This window comes from Nicotiana tomentosiformis, chromosome 9 (genome assembly GCF_000390325.3).
Source record: "Nicotiana tomentosiformis chromosome 9, ASM39032v3, whole genome shotgun sequence".
Lineage (NCBI taxonomy): Eukaryota > Viridiplantae > Streptophyta > Magnoliopsida > Solanales > Solanaceae > Nicotiana > Nicotiana tomentosiformis.
This window is the reverse complement of record NC_090820.1, coordinates 113226189-113247134: the sequence shown is the minus strand read 5'-3', so window position 1 is coordinate 113247134 and position 20946 is coordinate 113226189. Positions and strand designations below refer to the sequence as shown.

Genomic DNA, 20946 nt, shown 5'->3' with positions numbered 1-20946 from the left:
CACTCCAAGTATTCTGTTTTGGTCCTACTCAACTTGAAACCTTTAGACTATAGGGTCTGTCTCTAGACCTCCAGCCTCACTTTAACCTCGTCTCTCATCTCATCAATCAGCACTATGTCATCGGAATATAACATGCATCATGGCACCTCCCCTTGAATGTGCCGCGTCAACACATCCATCGCCAAGGCAAATAGGAACGGGCTAAGAGCCGATCCTCGGTGCAACCCCATCACTACTGGAAAGTGATCCAAGTCACCTCCACCCGAGTCTTAGCACTATCATACATGTTATTGATCACCCTAGTGTATGTTACCGGAACGCCGCTAACCTCCAAACATCTCCACATAACCTCCATCGGGACTTTATCGTACGCCTTTTCTAGGTCTATATATAAATACCATATGTAAGTCCTTCTTTCTCTTCCTATACTGCTCTACTAATCTCGTAACAGAAAATGCCCTTGAAAAGGTTAATCTTATATTAACCTGTTTACCCAAAAAATGGATAACAGTTGAATTTATACGCGGTTCTAAGGATACGTAGTATAACTTGGTACAAATTGAGAAAATATATAAATGAATATCGAAATTAACTGTAAAAGAAATGAATGCAAATCGAATGAATTAATTACCCTAGACTTTCAAGTTTGATCACCCTCAAACTGAATGGAGAGTAACGAATACAAGGGCAAAGTGACTCAATATCAAAACCAGAAGAAAAGGCAGTATATTGCTTTTATATTCTATGAATCTAAATCTGTATGTGTCTGCGAATGTGAATGTATATGTCTCCCCCCTTGAAAATGATCAGACCCCCCTTTATATAGTAGGGAAGTCCTATTCTTAATATTATTTTTTAAATACAACAAAAAATCTCATGATAGATTAATTAATTGGCCTCTCATTGATATGCGCCTTAATTTTCGCCAAGATTCTCGCCCAATTACGGATATTCCGGCTTTCTGTATTTTGGCTCGATAAGCTTTCCTTGATCTCGTGACATCCAAAATCCATAAAGGTCGTAATGGCGCCGGACACCACTGTCAGGTTAGCCAACAATAAGTACTTAATTGGGTTCTCATTTTGTTACTTTTGAAAACATATTCTTCCTTCAATTTAAATCATAAAATATGAAGTTTACAAGATAAATAATAATATCATTAAAATTTCCAATACAGCACAACCCATAATCCTCCAAAAATTCAGTGTCACAAGTGCATGAGCATTTAACTAGGAATGTAAAATAAAATACAACAGTTATCCAGAATACAAATTTGGACAGGAAAAATGTAAGTACTCTGAGGGAGACTCTGCTGGCTGCAGATCGTCGTATAGAATGCAGCTCACCTAAGTCCCCGCCATAATCACGCCTCTGCACCCACAAGGCCGCCAAACATATGTGTACCTGCATAAAACTGTACAGCAAGTGTAGCATGAGTACGTAAATCAACGTGTACCCAGTAAGTATCCCGCCTAACCCCGAAGAGGTAGTGACGAGGGATTGACTTAGACACTTACTATGGGGCTATAAATAAATGGAATAATATCATTAAATTAGACATGGATTAATTAATACGGTTGTAAGCCCATTATTCTGAATTAAGTAAACAGTTCTTTCATAATTAAGGAATCTCCAAATTTTATGTCTCATTATTTAACGATTATATCTCCGGCCCACGAGGCCATATCAAATTATCAGTTTATCTTAGATCCATACTATTAAGAAAATCTTTTATAACCAGACTCATAGAAATCTTCTCTTTATTTGCTTCTCCGGAAAAATTGCATATTCATCTTTTGTTTTTGTCCAGATGAATAATCAAAATAAATGTGGTGTTAATCCAGACTACTTTCACGACTATTTGGAATAAATCGCTTCGTCATTTTTCTTCATGACAAACGACTTTCACTTCTTTCTTGTTCTTTTTCCTGGTATCAACTGCTCCCTCCTCTGTTTCAATTTATGTGAACCCATTTGACTGGGCACGAGTTTTTGAACTTGTGGTTTAAAATGAGGCACATATATTTTGTGTGGCTATAAATCATTGTATAAAGGTAAATTGTTTTCAAATAAGGAAAATGATCATTCTTTTTGGCACAGACTAAAAAGAAAATAGGTTCGCATAAATTGAAACGGATGGAGTATTAAAGTAAATTCCTTAAGATTGTTGGTAATCTTTGTTTGAAATCATAAAATTAGAGGAAAAGGAAACATTAGTTCAATAAACAAATCGTAAAATAATTCCGAGCGCACAAGTTGCTTGTGTGTCCTTAAGGAATTTAATCTCATCACTGTTGCCCAAGGTTATGAATTACTTCCTCCCATGATAGAACGGAAAAACTATTCTGTAATACTGGCAATCGAAATTACAGAACTTTAGCGAAATCAACAAACGGAGCAAATCACACTTGATACTATATTTATTTGGAAAAACAATGCAACAATGTAGAAAAGAGGGAAGACGTTTTCAGATTTTCCATCACTGAAAAATTAGGCTAAGCCTCTAAATTTATAGACAATAAAAAGGGTTAGTTGAAGAGGTGCAATTCAAAAGGTGCCTCTTCCATTTGCCATTCGCGCTCATTCACGAAACCTAACAATCCTTGATACCGATGACAATGCACAAAGATCTCTTACAAAAACTTTCTCACATTATTCCAAATAATCAATCTTCCAACTTAGTCAAGAAGCCATATTAACCTTTATATTAACCTGAATAGAAGAGAAAATGGCAAAAGAAAAACTCAAGAATTATCTTCTAAGTTCTCAATAAGGTTTTGCTTATTAGCCTTTACATCTTTTAACCTTTACTTCTACGTTCTCATTAAGGTTTGACAAAAAAACCTTTACTCAAGAAGCCGTATTAACCTTTACATCTCTATAAGGTTTTTATTAAAGAAGCGTGTGTATGGGTGTATATATGTGTGTATGTTTAGGACTAGGAGAGTTTTTCTTATTTTCCTTTTCCATATTTGTTTGGACTGATGAAATTTATGAAGAATCTTAATGGAAATTTCAGGAGGGAGAATACAAGCAAGAGAAAGATCATTGACAAGTTATCAAATGATGAATATTATAAGAAGATGGATCACACGGTGAAGGACTTTCCGGTGTGGAAACTTAAATGGAAAAGGAAAAGAACTGAGAAAGAGAAAAAGGAAAAGCAAAAGGATCGATGTAAAGGAACTTACTAAATCGCTGAGGCAAGCACTTCTGGCAACATACAAAGATAGTGGTGATGAAGAAGAAGAAGATAAAGAAAACAATGAGGCCATGTCTTTGTTTGAATTGATTGATTCAGAATCATCTGAGTTTGATGTAGATAGAAATTCATCTCAAATCTTGCAACTTGGGATGCAAATCAATAGGCCACCATTATTTGATGGACAATACTTCAATGAATGGAAGGCATGTATGGAAGTGTTTCTACATGCCACTGACTATGATCTATGAGATATCACCGCACAAGGCTCGATGATTCCCACCAAACAAGAATCAGATGGCACAGAAACTATCAAGACAGAGTAAAGTACTCTGCTGAGGATATCCAAATGATGCAGATGAATGCTAAAGCCAAAGATATACTCTATTGAGGTCACACATAAGAGATACTCATCAAAACACTTTTTTATCTCACTTCAAATGGCATTCAGGTTTAAATTAATGTTAGAGTAAGGAGGTCAACAAAGTGAAGTTGCATTTCTGATAAATTTAGAAGAAACATAAGCAAAATTAAGCCGAAGTTCTTGTTATGATGGCCATGAGAGAGTGAGAAGCAAAAGTATAATTTTAATTTCTAGAAGAAATTTACTTTCTTAATTTTTTTTAATTAAATATATAATTTCTCACTTTTCCTTTTTTCTTTTCTTTTTCCTTTGTCTTCTTCTTTTACTTCTTTTCTTTTCTCCTACAGTTTCGTCTTCACTTTTTCGACATCATTCGCCGGCGACGTTGTCCGAATTTTCTTCTTCCATTTATCATGCTAATATGCTTCTTCTTTCTTTTCCTTTCACATACAATAACACTGTTAAAAAGATTTATTCATATGCAAAGCAAAATACACCTAGATCTGAAAAAATATCTCTCATCGAAAAATCTTTTCTACGCCGTAAAAAATGGAGTCAATGTAATTTTATTCGAAAGAATCTTTTTTCTAACCCTATAGCACATATATACTCAGATCCTTCACCATCACTCACCTATTAATTTTGATTACGCCTCGCCACCCATAATCACCAATCATAACCACATCCAAAACCCTCTATCACAATAGCCATTAAACACCTTAAGCCAAGCAAAAAAAAAAAAAAAAAAAAAAACCGAAGTTGGTGATTGAAAACATTGGGGTGAATCCTTGTTGTTCAGCTAGGTTAGGTGACGGAAATCAAATAGAGAAAGCAGAAAGGAAAAAAAATAATAACAAAAAATTAGGAAGAGAATAAGAAATAAATAAAAAGTTTGATGAAATACCACGTGTCAAGGGTGATTGTGGTATTTAAGGGTAAATTTATTCTACTTCAAAATAGTTCAGAGCAGGTAATAGGACTCTCGCAAAGATAAAATATATAGTTAAAAATCCGACTATAGGTGATGGAGGTACTTATGCATTTTCCCATTAATGCTCAATCAAAAGGAGTTCTTGATCCTCCCAAATTTATTAAAGAAAAAACGAACTAAGACTATCACCCATGAACAATCTAAGTGGATCAAGGCAAGCAAAAGTGTAAAGTTCACACCACTGCCTCATTAGGTAAAAAGAAATTTGATTCATCCCATTTCAAACAAGAAAGGACCAAAGCTAGTCTAGGTTCCCAAATCTAACTTGTGAATATTTTTGCAGGCTACACTGAGAGGAAAAATGACGATTGGTATTTGGACAGTGGATTCTCCAGGCACATGACTGGTAATAAGAAAAATTGCATCTCCTTGTAAGATTGTTAAATAACTCTGACAAGCCATAAACGATGTTTACTTTCAGAAGTACCTTCTTACCTTCCATAAATGCCACTTCGGGGGCCTATTATCCGCATAACTTTTCTGCATGCTCTGAGCTGTCCGAAGCGGTTCTTGAATCAACTTCATATTCTCCAAAGCATCACGAACCAATTCTATAGCCAACAACATGGCCTCACAATGCTCAAACTAACCAATAAGAGAAGGATATTGTTTCACATACAAAGCCGCATACGGAGCAATCTGAATAGTAGACCGATAACTATTGTTGTAAGAAAACTCTGCCAAAGGTAAAAATTGATCCCAATGACCTACAAAAAAATCACACAAATTCGCAATATGTCCACAAGAATCTGAATAGTCCGCTCGGGTGAAATGTTGTGATAAGCTCCACATATGTACCCAACTCCCGCTGAACAGCATTCCAAACGTGAGATATGAGCTAAGTGCCACGGTCTGAAATGATAGAAATAGCCCACCATTAACGACCTAATGAACCATAGGCTTCATATGGCTTTCTGTATTTTGGATGAGAGCCAAATTGCTCTTTGTGTGTACTTGATGCTTATGCTACTTCTGCTTCTGCTACTTCTGCTTCTGCAGTATATAGTTTGCAGCGTGCAATACAGCCAAAGGGATCGTTAGGTGTTGGTTTGTCGGGGAATTTTTCATTCTTTGCCAGTCTGCCTCGCTATTTTGTGACTCTTTTTTCTCCTCTGCTTTTACCTGTAATTGTACTATATCAAAATTTATGTTAGAACATATCATTTCCTGAACTCTAACTCTAATCACAATTGCTTTTTGAAAAAATACAAAGACTACAAGGCGTAGTTGAGGGTAAAGATCTGTGGTCTACAATTCCATAACAGTGCTTTCCTATTTCAAGGTTTGGTGTTAAAAATATTTTTAGTAAAAGAATGAAAACTGTTTTGGCCAGCTATGTTAACATTTTATACTAATGCTAAAATTAGTTCAGCTTAGTTTGGCTGGCCACCGAAACCGTCCCGAACCGAACCAAACAAGAAATACCGAAACGTATCGAATTACTTTGGTACGGTATTTGGTATATACAATTGATATATCGGATACCGAATATCGAACCGTAATTCTTAAATACCGTACCGAACGCCCACCCCTAGTCCATGCCATAAGCGTGAGCTCGGGTGACCGACCCCGAATTTCTCAAAATTTTGCGGGCCCATCAAAAACGACTTAATGAATAATAATCATTACCGTTCCACTTTTTTGGCGTATTAGGGCCATAAAACAGGAATTTGGGGCGATTCTCATATTTTCGTGTGCTATAGTTCACGTCAGCTGCGTGAATTCGGGAGACAGGCCCCGAAACTCCTAAAATTTTGCGAGCCCATCAAAAATAACCTAATGAACAATAGTCATAGCTTCCCCATAATCGTTCTTCGTTTTTTAGGTTTTAGGATCATAACACAAGAATTCAGGACGATTTCCAGATTTTCTTGTACTATAGTCCACTTTATCTGCATGAACTCGGACGACCGATCAAGAATCTCCTAAAATTTTGCGTGCCCATAAAATACTAACTAAGGAACTATACATATTTCTAATTCTGAATATGCCAGTTAGCTATTGAACCTAACAAACCGTTCTAAACTGTTTTTAAAATTCAAATGACTGTAACTTTTCAATCGTAAAATCAAATCTTTAAATACGTAAATTGATTGGGTTGGATTACGTAGTATCCGGACTTTACACCCCCATATAATAAGTGGCTGAAAAACCTACCCTTTTGTTATTTCTCGGGCTCCGCACATCCGCCTCTTTTAAGTAAAATATAACTAACAATAAATTTAGTATAATCTCACAAAACAAGGTTTGGGAATCTTAGAGTATACTCAAACTTTACCTTTACCTTGTAAGTTATAGAATCTGTTTCTGATAGACCTCCGGCTCAAGATAAAAGTGAAAAGAAAACAGAAGTAACAACAACAAAATAAGGTGGTAAGGTGACCGGGTGATAGAATAATAGAAGCGAAAGAATAGCAAAAGAAATCTACCGATCAGAAGATATCAAAATAGGAGACAAAGAAACGACTATCTACTAAGATATTTAAGATATATTTGACTTACAAATTTTCTTCTACAATTTGACTTTCATGTCTCCTTCCACATATCTTGGATTTCTCGAAACCTAACATGTCGATTAAATTCATCAACCCTACACGCCAAACTCACCAAACAATTAATCTTCCTAGTTTCTTTACGCGGAATTTTGCCGTTTTCTAGTTTCAACAACATACATATATTTAGATTTGTGTTTTGGTTTCTTCAATTCGCAGTGCGTCGTTGAATTCTCTTCTTCTTCTTTTTAGGCTTATAGTTGAATTTTATACTTCCTTTTTCCCGTTTATATTATATTCCTTGTGAAATATTCCTATGCTGATAAGGTGATATCACAATAAACAATAGAGGTTATAATATTGCGCAAATATAGTAAAAATACCTTTTTTGTGTTGATCCCTTTACACATGGTGATCTTTCTAGCGTAGCGGCAAATGCAAAGGTGATTAAAATTTTGTTTTAGGTCATAGGTTTAACTTTGAGTTAGTCATTTGTGCATTTTATTGAATTCCCTCGTTGGATTCTTTGGCTCCAGGGTACATTAATTTTTTCTTGTGCTCAAGTTTCCGGATCAACAAAAACACTTTTCTCTATTTCTTTTAGTCATTCTCTCGTTTGATTATAATTAAGGATGGAAGTATACCAGCAGCAGTACAGGCGACTACTTGACCGCCTAGATGAAAACGGAGATGGGAAAATATCAGCATCAGAGTTGCAACAATGTGTACATTTGATTGGCAAAGATATGTCATATGACGAAGCAAAGGCTGCGGTTGCAGCCCATGACTCGGACGATGATGGCTTATTGGATTTCGATGATTTTGTCAGATTAGTAGAAGATGGGACCGAAGAAGAGAAGGCGCGCGAGTTGAAGGAGGCATTTCGGATGTATGAAATGGAGGGATGTGGATGCATTACTCCGGAGAGTTTACAGAGAATGCTCGATAGATTAGGGGAGTCGAGAACTATTGACGAGTGCAGAGGAATGATTGCGAGATATGATATTAATGGCGATGGTTTACTGAATTTTGATGAGTTTGTGATCATGATGCATTGCTAGACATGAGTTTGTAGTGGGTTGCTCTGGTGGTGAGCACCCTCCACTTCCAACCAATAAGTTCTGAGTTCGAGTCACACCAAAAGCAAGGTGCGGAGCTCTTGGAGGGAGGAAATAAAAAAAAAATCCGCTTTGGGGTGACAGGGGTTTTTGGCTAGACATTAGTTATATGTCAAGTTGTTTGTGATTGTGATCTTGTTCTCCTTGTTTAGGCCTTGTACTTACGCTTCGTTAACAATTTGTATTGGTAAATGAAGGCACATTCTTTCTGTATAATTTATTTGAATTATCACTTACTCATTGTGCATCAGATATCTATATATGCATATCTCCATATTTAATTTCTAGAGTGGCTATTCATTGACGCATGCAAGGCATTTCTTTTCAATTACAAGTTCATACTATAGAGAGTTTGTTGATTTTTGCTCTTTCTCAATCTCCTCTTCTTGATTATTACTCAGTTTTTATTTTTATTTTTTTCTACTAGTTTATTTGAAAAGCCAAAGGCGCAAAAGTAATTTAAGTTCAGTTTACAGGGTAAAGACGTACGCTTAAGTTTGTTTAACGAAATTAGACCCTCTTTTCATATTTGTTAAGTCAAATACTTAATTCACTAAAAATGCTTAAGTTAAAAGGATTATATATCTTCCTTTTATCGAGTACATAAGTTCAAGTGAAATTGGCAAATCAAGAAAAGATACAAATGAGAAGAAATAATAAAGTTTTATAGTATTAATAAGCAGGGGCGGAGCCACAGTGTTGGCTGCGGGTTCGGCCGAACCGAGTAACTTTTGTTCTAACCCTATATTTGTATTAAGAAATTCAATGAATATGTACAAATTATTGATTTAGAACTCATTAACTTAAAAGGATTATAATCTCGAACTCATAAGGTTCAAATCCTAGCTCCGCCTCTGTTAATAAATTGCTAGTCATTGTTTTTCTCTGTTCTCTCCACCCTACACCTTATATGTAGTTTTTAAATTTTTTCAGATACCAATCTGAAATTTTGTTCGCATACCCAACAAAGGACGTTTATGAATATTAATTATAAGAATTGAGAATATGGTGGAAATATTACAAGTATGTAGGTGAACTTAACCTGTTGATTATATTGACTAATCTATCCTTTTGACTATGACTAAGGACCTGTTAGTCCATATATTATTTTCCTTTTTTCGGAAATTTTTTCAAAAGTGTGTCCATTAAAATTTGTAACTCTTTGGAGATTTTTTGAAAATGAGTTTTTCAAAAACCAAAACCACCTTTTTAAGTATTCCAGAAAAAAGATTTTTTTTCCCACTCATAAAACTGTAATATTTTTTCAAGTGAAATATATGTCCAAACATAATTTCAAATTTCAAATACCAATTTTTAACTTTACTCCAAATACTACTTTCTTCAAAAGTATTTTTATGTCCAAACGCCTACTAAATAGTTTGCCAAGTATAAGCTTATTAGCTTCAAGTGGAGTTAGAGTGAGCTGGTGCATGCTAAGTATTTCTGGTCTGAAATTACCTGCTTCTGATCTGTTATTGGTAGTAATTAATTATACTTTCAGCAGACAGCAGTAGTGTCGAAGTTGAAGGCTAATGCTGCAAGTTTCACCTTATCAAAAGGAAGTTTTGTGGCAATTCTACGAGGTGAATATCTTGGATTTGTACAATAGGCGTCTATAAAGGGGAAAATGTTCTGACTATAGAGTCGAGTCTTGGATGCTGCAATTCTTGTAGTATATTTTTGAGTAGTAATCCTTACTTCAAAAGCTGGCAACCCCTAAATTATACATCTCGGAGTTGGAGTATTTTTTTTTTTATGTTTATATAGTAACAGACATGCCCTTCAGCAACATACTCAGTATAATCTCACAATTGCGATCTAGGAAAGATAGTGTGTATGCAGACCTTACCCCTACCTGGCGAGGTAGAGAGATTATTTCCGATAGATCCTCGGCTCAAGAAAAGGTGAAAAGAGAGAAAAGGGAAAAAGACAAAGGAGAAATAGGAAGAAGAAAGAAAGAAGAGGGAGACAAAGAAAGATAAGGAAAAAAGGCGAAAAAGACAACAACAACAACAAAAATAACAAGTAAAAGAAAATGTAGCATCAAATAGTAACATTCAGAAAAATACGATACACGAAGCGAATGAAACAATAGGCAAATACTAGAGGTCAAAGAATATGAAAAAACAAGAGCGCTACTAATACTACTAAAAAAGAACGGGGAACTTTTGACTACCTACTAGCCTTCTACCCTAATTCTCGACCTCCACACCCTTCTATCCTGGGTCATGTCCTCAGTGAGCTGAAGTAGCATCATGTCTTGCCTAATCACCTTTTTCTAATACTTCTTTGGACTACCTCTACCTCTTCCGAGACCCACCATGGCCAACATCTCACACCTCCTAACAGTAGCATTTGTACTCCTCCTCTTCACTGCTCGAACCATCTCAACCTCAACTCTTACATCTTGTCCTCCATGGGGGCCACTCCCACTTTATCCCGAATAACTTCGTTCCTAAGCTTATCTCTCATGGTATTCCCACACATGCATCTCAGCATCCTCATTTATGCTACTTCCATCCTCTTAACATGGGAATTCTCGACTGGCCAACACTCAGCTCCATATAACATAGTAGGTCTAACCACCACTCTGTAAAACTTACCCTTAAATTTTGATAGCACCTTCTTATCACACAAAACACCGAATGCATGCCTCTATTTTATCCACCCCGCACTAATACAGTGGGAGACCTCATTGTCAATCTCCCTGTTACCTTGGATTATTGACCCGAGATACTTGAAACTACTCCTCCTGGGGATTACTAGGGTATATACTAAGCTTCACATCCACATACGCTTCATGAGTCTTGTTACTAAACTTACACTCCAAGTATTCTGTTTTGGTCCTACTCAACTTGAAACCTTTAGACTATAAGGTCTGTCTCTAGACCTCCAGCCTCACTTTAACCCCGTCTCTCGTCTCATCAATCAGCACTATGTCATCGGCAAATAACATGCATCATGGCACTTCCCCTTGAATGTGCCGCGTCAACACATCCATCGCCAAGGCAAATAGGAACGGGCTAAAAGCCGATCCCTGGTGCAACCCCATCACTACTGGAAAGTGATCCGAGTCACCTCCACCCGAGTCTTAGCACCATCATACATGTCATTGATCACCCTAGTGTATGTTACCGGAACGCCGCTAACCTCCAAACATCTCCACATGACCTCCCTCGGGACTTTATCGTACGCCTTTTCTAGGTCTATATACAAATACCATATGTACGTCCTTCTTTCTCTTCCTATACTGCTCTACTAATCTCGTAACAGAAAATACCCTTGAAAAGGTTAATCTTATATTAACCTGTTTACCCAAAAAATGGATAACAGTTGAATTTATACGCGGTTCTAAGGATACGTAGTATAACTTGGTACAAATTGAGAAAATATATAAATGAATATCGAAATTAACTGTAAAAGAAATGAATGCAAATCGAATGAATTAATTACCCTAGGCTTTCAAGTTTGATCACCCTCAAACTGAATGGAGAGTAACGAATACAAGGGCAAAGTGACTCAATATCAAAACCAGAAGAAAAGGCAGTATATTGCTTTATATTCTATGAATCTAAATCTGTATGTGTCTGCGAATGTGAATGTATATGTCTCCCCCCTTGAAAATGATCAGACCCCCCTTTATATAGTAGGGAAGTCCTATTCTTAATATTATTTTTTAAATACAACAAGAAATCTCATGATAGATTAATTAATTGGCCTCTCATTGATATGCGCCGTAATTTCCGCCAAGATTCTCGCCCAATTATGGATATTCCGGCTTTCTGTATTTTGGCTCGATAAGCTTTCCTTGATCTCGTGACATCCAAAATCCATAAAGGTCGTAATGGCGCCGGACACCACTGTCAGGTTAGCCAACAATAAGTACTTAATTGGGTTCTCATTTTGTTACTTTTGAAAACATATTCTTCCTTCAATTTAAATCATAAAATATGAAGTTTACAAGATAAATAATAATATCATTAAAATTTCCAATACAGCACAACCCATAATCCTCCAAAAATCCAGTGTCACAAGTGCATGAGCATTTAACTAGGAATGTAAAATAAAATACAACAGTTATCCGGAATACAAATTTGGACAGGAAAAATGTAAGTACTCTGAGGGAGACTCTGCTGGTTGCGGATCGTCGTATAGAATGCAGCTCACCTAAGTCCCCGCCATAATCGCGCCTCTGCACCCACAAGGCCGCCAAACATATGTGTACCTGCATAAAACTGTACAGCAAGTGTAGCATGAGTACGTAAATCAACGTGTACCCAGTAAGTATCCCGCCTAACCCCGAAGAGGTAGTGACGAGGGATTGACTTAGACACTTACTATGGGGCTATAAATAAATGGAATAATATCATTAAATTAGACATGGATTAATTAATACGGTTGTAAGCCCATTATTCTGAATTAAGTAAACAGTTCTTTCATAATTAAGGAATCTCCAAATTTTATGTCTCATTATTTAACGATTATATCTCCGGCCCACGAGGCCATATCAAATTATCAGTTTATCTTAGATCCATACTATTAAGAAAATCTTTTATAACCAGACTCATAGAAATCTTCTCTTTATTTGCTTCTCCGGAAAAATTGCATATTCATCTTTTGTTTTTGTCCAGATGAATAATCAAAATAAATGTGGTGTTAATCCAGACTACTTTCACGACTATTTGGAATAAATCGCTTCGTCATTTTTCTTCATGACAAACGACTTTCACTTCTTTCTTGTTCTTTTTCCTGGTATCAACTGCTCCCTCCTCTGTTTCAATTTATGTGAACCCATTTGACTGGGCACAGAGTTTTTGAACTTGTGGTTTAAAATGAGGCACATATATTTTGTGTGGCTATAAATCATTGTATAAAGGTAAATTGTTTTCAAATAAGGAAAATGATCATTCTTTTTGGCACAGACTAAAAAGAAAATAGGTTCACATAAATTGAAACGGATGGAGTATTAAAGTAAATTCCTTAAGATTGTTGGTAATCTTTGTTTGAAATCATAAAATTAGAGGAAAAGGAAACATTAGTTCAATAAACAAATCGTAAAATAATTCCGAGCGCACAAGTTGCTTGTGTGTCCTTAAGGAATTTAATCTCATCACTGTTGCCCAAGGTTATGAATTACTTCCTCCCATGATAGAACGGAAAAACTATTCTGTAATACTGGCAATCGAAATTACAGAACTTTAGCGAAATCAACAAACGGAGCAAATCACACTTGATACTATATTTATTTGGAAAAACAATGCAACAATGTAGAAAAGAGGGAAGACGTTTTCAGATTTTCCATCACTGAAAAATTAGGCTAAGCCTCTAAATTTATAGACAATAAAAAGGGTTAGTTGAAGAGGTGCAATTCAAAAGGTGCCTCTTCCATTTGCCATTCGCGCTCATTCACGAAACCTAACAATCCTTGATACCGATGACAATGCACAAAGATCTCTTACAAAAACTTTCTCACATTATTCCAAATAATCAATCTTCCAACTTAGTCAAGAAGCCATATTAACCTTTATATTAACCTGAATAGAAGAGAAAATGGCAAAAGAAAAACTCAAGAATTATCTTCTAAGTTCTCAATAAGGTTTTGCTTATTAGCCTTTACATCTTTTAACCTTTACTTCTACGTTCTCATTAAGGTTTGACAAAAAAACCTTTACTCAAGAAGCCGTATTAACCTTTACATCTCTATAAGGTTTTTATTAAAGAAGCGTGTGTATGGGTGTATATATGTGTGTATGTTTAGGACTAGGAGAGTTTTTCTTATTTTCCTTTTCCATATTTGTTTGGACTGATGAAATTTATGAAGAATCTTAATGGAAATTTCAGGAGGGAGAATACAAGCAAGAGAAAGATCATTGACAAGTTATCAAATGATGAATATTATAAGAAGATGGATCACACGGTGAAGGACTTTCCGGTGTGGAAACTTAAATGGAAAAGGAAAAGAACTGAGAAAGAGAAAAAGGAAAAGCAAAAGGATCGATGTAAAGGAACTTACTAAATCGCTGAGGCAAGCACTTCTGGCAACATACAAAGATAGTGGTGATGAAGAAGAAGAAGATAAAGAAAACAATGAGGCCATGTCTTTGTTTGAATTGATTGATTCAGAATCATCTGAGTTTGATGTAGATAGAAATTCATCTCAAATCTTGCAACTTGGGATGCAAATCAATAGGCCACCATTATTTGATGGACAATACTTCAATGAATGGAAGGCATGTATGGAAGTGTTTCTACATGCCACTGACTATGATCTATGAGATATCACCGCACAAGGCTCGATGATTCCCACCAAACAAGAATCAGATGGCACAGAAACTATCAAGACAGAGTAAAGTACTCTGCTGAGGATATCCAAATGATGCAGATGAATGCTAAAGCCAAAGATATACTCTATTGAGGTCACACATAAGAGATACTCATCAAAACACTTTTTTATCTCACTTCAAATGGCATTCAGGTTTAAATTAATGTTAGAGTAAGGAGGTCAACAAAGTGAAGTTGCATTTCTGATAAATTTAGAAGAAACATAAGCAAAATTAAGCCGAAGTTCTTGTTATGATGGCCATGAGAGAGTGAGAAGCAAAAGTATAATTTTAATTTCTAGAAGAAATTTACTTTCTTAATTTTTTTTAATTAAATATATAATTTCTCACTTTTCCTTTTTTCTTTTCTTTTTCCTTTGTCTTCTTCTTTTACTTCTTTTCTTTTCTCCTACAGTTTCGTCTTCACTTTTTCGACATCATTCGCCGGCGACGTTGTCCGAATTTTCTTCTTCCATTTATCATGCTAATATGCTTCTTCTTTCTTTTCCTTTCACATACAATAACACTGTTAAAAAGATTTATTCATATGCAAAGCAAAATACACCTAGATCTGAAAAAATATCTCTCATCGAAAAATCTTTTCTACGCCGTAAAAAATGGAGTCAATGTAATTTTATTCGAAAGAATCTTTTTTCTAACCCTATAGCACATATATACTCAGATCCTTCACCATCACTCACCTATTAATTTTGATTACGCCTCGCCACCCATAATCACCAATCATAACCACATCCAAAACCCTCTATCACAATAGCCATTAAACACCTTAAGCCAAGCAAAAAAAAAAAAAAAAAAACCGAAGTTGGTGATTGAAAACATTGGGGTGAATCCTTGTTGTTCAGCTAGGTTAGGTGACGGAAATCAAATAGAGAAAGCAGAAAGGAAAAAAAATAATAACAAAAAATTAGGAAGAGAATAAGAAATAAATAAAAAGTTTGATGAAATACCACGTGTCAAGGGTGATTGTGGTATTTAAGGGTAAATTTATTCTACTTCAAAATAGTTCAGAGCAGGTAATAGGACTCTCGCAAAGATAAAATATATAGTTAAAAATCCGACTATAGGTGATGGAGGTACTTATGCATTTTCCCATTAATGCTCAATCAAAAGGAGTTCTTGATCCTCCCAAATTTATTAAAGAAAAAACGAACTAAGACTATCACCCATGAACAATCTAAGTGGATCAAGGCAAGCAAAAGTGTAAAGTTCACACCACTGCCTCATTAGGTAAAAAGAAATTTGATTCATCCCATTTCAAACAAGAAAGGACCAAAGCTAGTCTAGGTTCCCAAATCTAACTTGTGAATATTTTTGCAGGCTACACTGAGAGGAAAAATGACGATTGGTATCTGGACAGTGGATTCTCCAGGCACATGACTGGTAATAAGAAAAATTGCATCTCCTTGTAAGATTGTTAAATAACTCTGACAAGCCATAAACGATGTTTACTTTCAGAAGTACCTTCTTACCTTCCATAAATGCCACTTCGGGGGCCTATTATCCGCTTAACTTTTCTGCATGCTCTGAGCTGTCCGAAGCGGTTCTTGAATCAACTTCATATTCTCCAAAGCATCACGAACCAATTCTATAGCCAACAACCTGGCCTCACAATGCTCAAACTAACCAATAAGAGAAGGATATTGTTTCACATACAAAGCCGCATACGGAGCAATCTGAATAGTAGACCGATAACTATTGTTTTAAGAAAACTCTGCCAAAAGTAAAAATTGATCCCAATGACCTACAAAAGAATCACACAAATTCGCAATATGTCCACAAGAATCTAAATAGTCTGTTCGGGTGAAATGTTATGATAAGCTCCACATATGTACCCAACTCCCGCTGAACAACATTCCAAACGTGAGATATGAGCTAAGTGTCACGGTCTGAAATGATAGAAATAGGCACACCATGCACACGAATTATCTACATGTCGTAAATCTAAGCTAACCTCTCTGAAAGTATAAATGGTCAACACATGTATGAAATGTGCGGACTTAGTCAACTTACCGTAGAGTCCATAATGACACGCTTCCACTTCCACTATAATATAACCATCTTATGAATGAAATCACCTAGTTTCTAATGTTCATACTTAACTTGTTGGCAATTCAAATATTGTAACAAATGACCGACAATATCTTTCTTCATCCTCCGCCACCAATAATGTCTCTTCAAATCACGATACATCTTTGTAGCACTGGGATGAGTAGAATACTGCAAACGTGAGCCTACCAAAGTATTAAATGCCTCAAGCCATCAACAATACGAACACAAAACCGACTTGAAGTCGCATAACACCATCATCTTTAACAACCACCTTCTTTGCACCACGCCACTGCATAGTGTCCTTAAGCACAAACAAATGGGGATAATAATAATTGTGAGCCTTAATGCGCTCAAACAAGGACGACTATGCAACAATACAAGCAAGAACCCTACTAGACTCAAAAATATCCAATCACAAATTTTAGGCCCCGAATCACCTAAACTTTTACAGGTCCCTCCAGAAATGACCTAATGAAGCATGGTCATTGCTTCGCAAAAAACGTTTCATATTTTTTGGTGTTTTATGGCCATAGAATTAGAAATTTAACACAATTTCTTATTTTTCTTATGCTAATATCCCATCTTCATGAATTTGGGTGACCAACCCCGAATCGCCTAACATTTTGTGTGCCCATTAGAAACTACCTAATGAACAATATTCATTGTCTCGCCATGGCCATTCCTTTGGCGTTTTAGGGCCATAAATCAGTAATTCAACACGATTTCTGATTTTTCGTGTGCTAATATGCACGCCATCTTCATGAATTCGGGCGACCAGCCCCGAATAACCTAAGATTTTGTGTCCCCATTAGAAACTATCTCATGAACCATAGTCGTTGTATCGCCGTGTTCGTTCCTCATTTTTTGGCATTTTAGGGCCATAAATTAGGAATTCAGCATGATTTCTGATTTTTCGTGTGCTTATGTCCATGCCAACTTCATGAATTCGGACGATAAGCCCCGAATCGCCTAAAGTATTTTGGGTCCGTCAGAAACGACCTAATGAATAATAGTCATTGCCTCACCATGATTGTTCCTCAATTTTTGACATTTTAGGGTCATAAAATAGGAATTCAGTACGATTATCCATTTTTTCGTATGCTAATATCTACGCCATCTTCATGAATTCGGGCGACGGGCCCCCAATCGCCTAAAATTTTGTGGGGCCATCTGAAACGACCTAATGAGCCATAATCATTCGCTCTCCATGATTGTACCTTAATTTTCAACATTTTATGAAAATAAAATAAGAATTCAGCACGATTTCTAATTTTTTGTGTGCTAATGTCCATGCCATCTTCATGAATTCGGGCAACCGACACTGAATCGTCCAAAATATTTCGGAACCATAAATAATGACCTAATGAACTATAGTCATTGTTTCACCATATATGTTCCTCATGTTTTGGCATTTTAGGGGCCATAAAATAGGAATTCAGCACGATTTTTGATTTTCATATGCTAATGCCCGTGCCATCTTCATGAATTCGGACGGCCGACATCGAATTGCCTAAATTCGGTGGGTCAATCATAAACAACTTAATGAACCATAGTTATTTCCGAACGTGCTTCATCTTTCGGCATTTTAGGGGCACAAAATAAGAATTCAGCGTGATTTTTTATTTTTCACGTGTTAATGTCCATGCAATCATCATGAATTAGGGCGACTGGACCCAAATCGCCTAAAAGTTTGTGAGTCCATCAGAAATAATCTAATTAACCATAATCATTGCCTCACCATGATCGTTCCTCGTTTTTATGTATTTTAGGGCCATATAACAAGATTTCAACATGATATCCGATTTTTGTGTGCTAATATTCACGCCATCTCATGAATCTGGGCGATCGACCCCGAATCGCCTAAAATTTTATGGGCCCATCAGAAATGACCTACTAAACCATAGTCATTGTCTCGCGATGATCGTTCCTTGTTTTTGACTTTTTAGAACCATAAAATAAGAATTTACTACGATTTCTGTTTTTTTGTGTACTAATGTCCAGGCCATCTTCATGAATTTGGGCTACCGGCCCCCAATCGTTTAAAATTTTGTGGGCCTATCAAAAATGACCTGATGAACCATAACCATTATTTCGCCATGATTGTCCTCATTTTTGGTATTTTAGGGTCATATAATAGGTATTCAGCATGATTTACGATTTTTCGTGTGCTTAGTCCACGCCATTTTCATGAATTCAGGCGACCGACCCTGAATCGCCGAAACTTTTGTGAGCACATCATAAATAACCTAATAAACCATAGGCATTTCCTCACCATAACTGTTCCTCGTGTTTTGGCATTTTAAGGCCATAAATCAGGAATTCAGCATGATTTCTGATTTTTCGTGTGCTATTGTCCATGCCATCTTCATGAATTCAGATGACCAGTCTCGAATCGCCTAACATTTTGTGGCCCTATCTGAAATGACCTAATGAACTATTTTCATTGACTCTCCATGACCGTTCATCGTTTTTCTGCATTTTAGGGGCATAAAACTAGAATTCAGCATTATTTTTAATTTTTTGTGTGCCAATGTCCATGCCATCTTCATGAATTTGGGCGACCGGCCCTGAATCGCCTATAATTTTGTGGGCCCTTCAAATATGACCTAATGAACCATAGTGTTTTCCTTTCCATGATCGTTCCTCGTTTTTTTGGCGTTTTATAGGCCATAAAATAATTCAACACGATTTCTGATTTTTCATGTGCTTATGTCCACGCAATCTTCATGAATTCGGACGAACGAAACCGAATCACCTAAAATTTTGTGGGATTATCAGAACGACCTAATGAATCGTAGTCACTACCTCGCCATAACCGTGCCTCGAATTTTGGCATTTTAGGGGTAATAAACAAGAATTCAGCATGATTTTCGATTTTGCGTGTGGTAATGTCCACACTATACTCATGAATTCGGATGACCGATACCAAATCATCTAAAATTTTATGGGCCCATCATAAATGACCTAATGAACCATAGGCATTGTCTCACCATGATCGTTCCTCGTTTTTATGCGTTTTTGGGCCATATAACAAGAATTCAATATGATTTCCGATTTTTCATGTGCTTAGTCTATGCCATCTCATGAATTTGGGTGATCGGTCCAAATTCGCCTTAAATTATATGGGCCCATTAAAAATAACCTAATAAACCATAGTCATTGTTGCTCCATGACCGTTTTACATTTTTGGCTTTTTAGAGCCATAAAGCAGGAATTCAACACGTTTCTTGTTTTACGTGTGCTTGGTCCACGCCATTTTCATAAATTCAGGCGACCGGCCCTGAATCGCCGAAAATTTTGTGAGCCCATCATAAATAACCTAATAAACCATAGGCATTTCTTTACCATAACTGTTACTCGTGTTTTAACATTTTAAGGCCATAAATTAGGAATTCAGCATGATTTCTGATTTTTCGTGTGCTATTGTCCATGCCATCTTCATAAATTCGGATGATCAGTCCTGAATCGCCTAACATTTTGTGGGCCTATCTGAAATGACCTAATAAACTATTGTCATTGACTTGCCATGACCGTTCCTCGATTTTCATCATTTTAGTGGCATAAAACTAGAATTCAGCATGATTTTTAATTTTTTGTGTGCCAATGTCCATGCCATCTTCACGAATTTGGGCGACCGGCCCTAAATCGCCTATAATTTTTTGGGCCCTTCTAAAATGACCTAATGAACCATAGGGTTTTCCTTGCCATAATCGTTCCTCGTTTTTGGCGTTTTAGGGGCCATAAAATAAGAATTTAACACGATTTCTGATTTTTCGTGTGCTTATGTCCACGCCATCTTCATGAATTCGGACAACCGGAACCGAATCAACTAAAATTTTGTGGGTTCATCAGAACGACCTAATGAATTGTAGCCACTGCCTCGCCATGACCGTGCCTCGATTTTTGGCATTTTAGGGGTAATAAACAAAAATCCAGCATGATTTTCGATTTTGCGTGTGGTAATGTCCACGCTATACTCATGAATTCGGACGACCGACCCCAAATCGTCTAAAATTTTATGGGCCCATGATAAATGACCTAATGAACCATAGTCATTGTCTCACCATGATCGTTCCTCATTTTTATGCGTTTTTGGGCCATATAACAAGAATTCAACATGATTTTCGATTTTTCATGTATTTAGTCTATGCCATCTCATGAATTTGGGTGATCAGCCCAAATTCGCCTTAAATTATATGGGCCTATTAAAAATGACCTAATGAACCATAGTCATTGTTGCTCCATGACCGTTTTACATTTTTGGCTTTTTAGAACCATAAAGCAGGAATTCAACACGTTTCTTGTTTTTCGTGTGCTTGGTCCACGCCATTTTCATAAATTCAGGCGACCGGCCCTGAATCGCCAAAAATTTTGTGAGCCCATTATAAA

General features: G+C 36.4%; 1 protein-coding gene across 1 annotated transcript; it reads left to right on the top strand.

Annotated features, from left to right (window-relative positions):
• The first annotated feature begins 7681 nt into the window (after window positions 1–7681).
• LOC104098721 (putative calcium-binding protein CML19) lies at window positions 7682–8110 on the top strand. The gene has a single exon (XM_033656778.2). It carries the CDS (start codon window positions 7682–7684, stop codon window positions 8108–8110), a length of 429 nt encoding a protein of 142 aa, XP_033512669.1.
• Window positions 8111–20946: the final 12836 nt, after the last annotated feature.

Bases quoted from the DNA above. Each gene is read 5' to 3' on its own strand.
- LOC104098721 (XM_033656778.2), top strand. From the start codon at position 7,682: ATGGAAGTATACCAGCAGCAGTACAGGCGACTACTTGACCGCCTAGAT.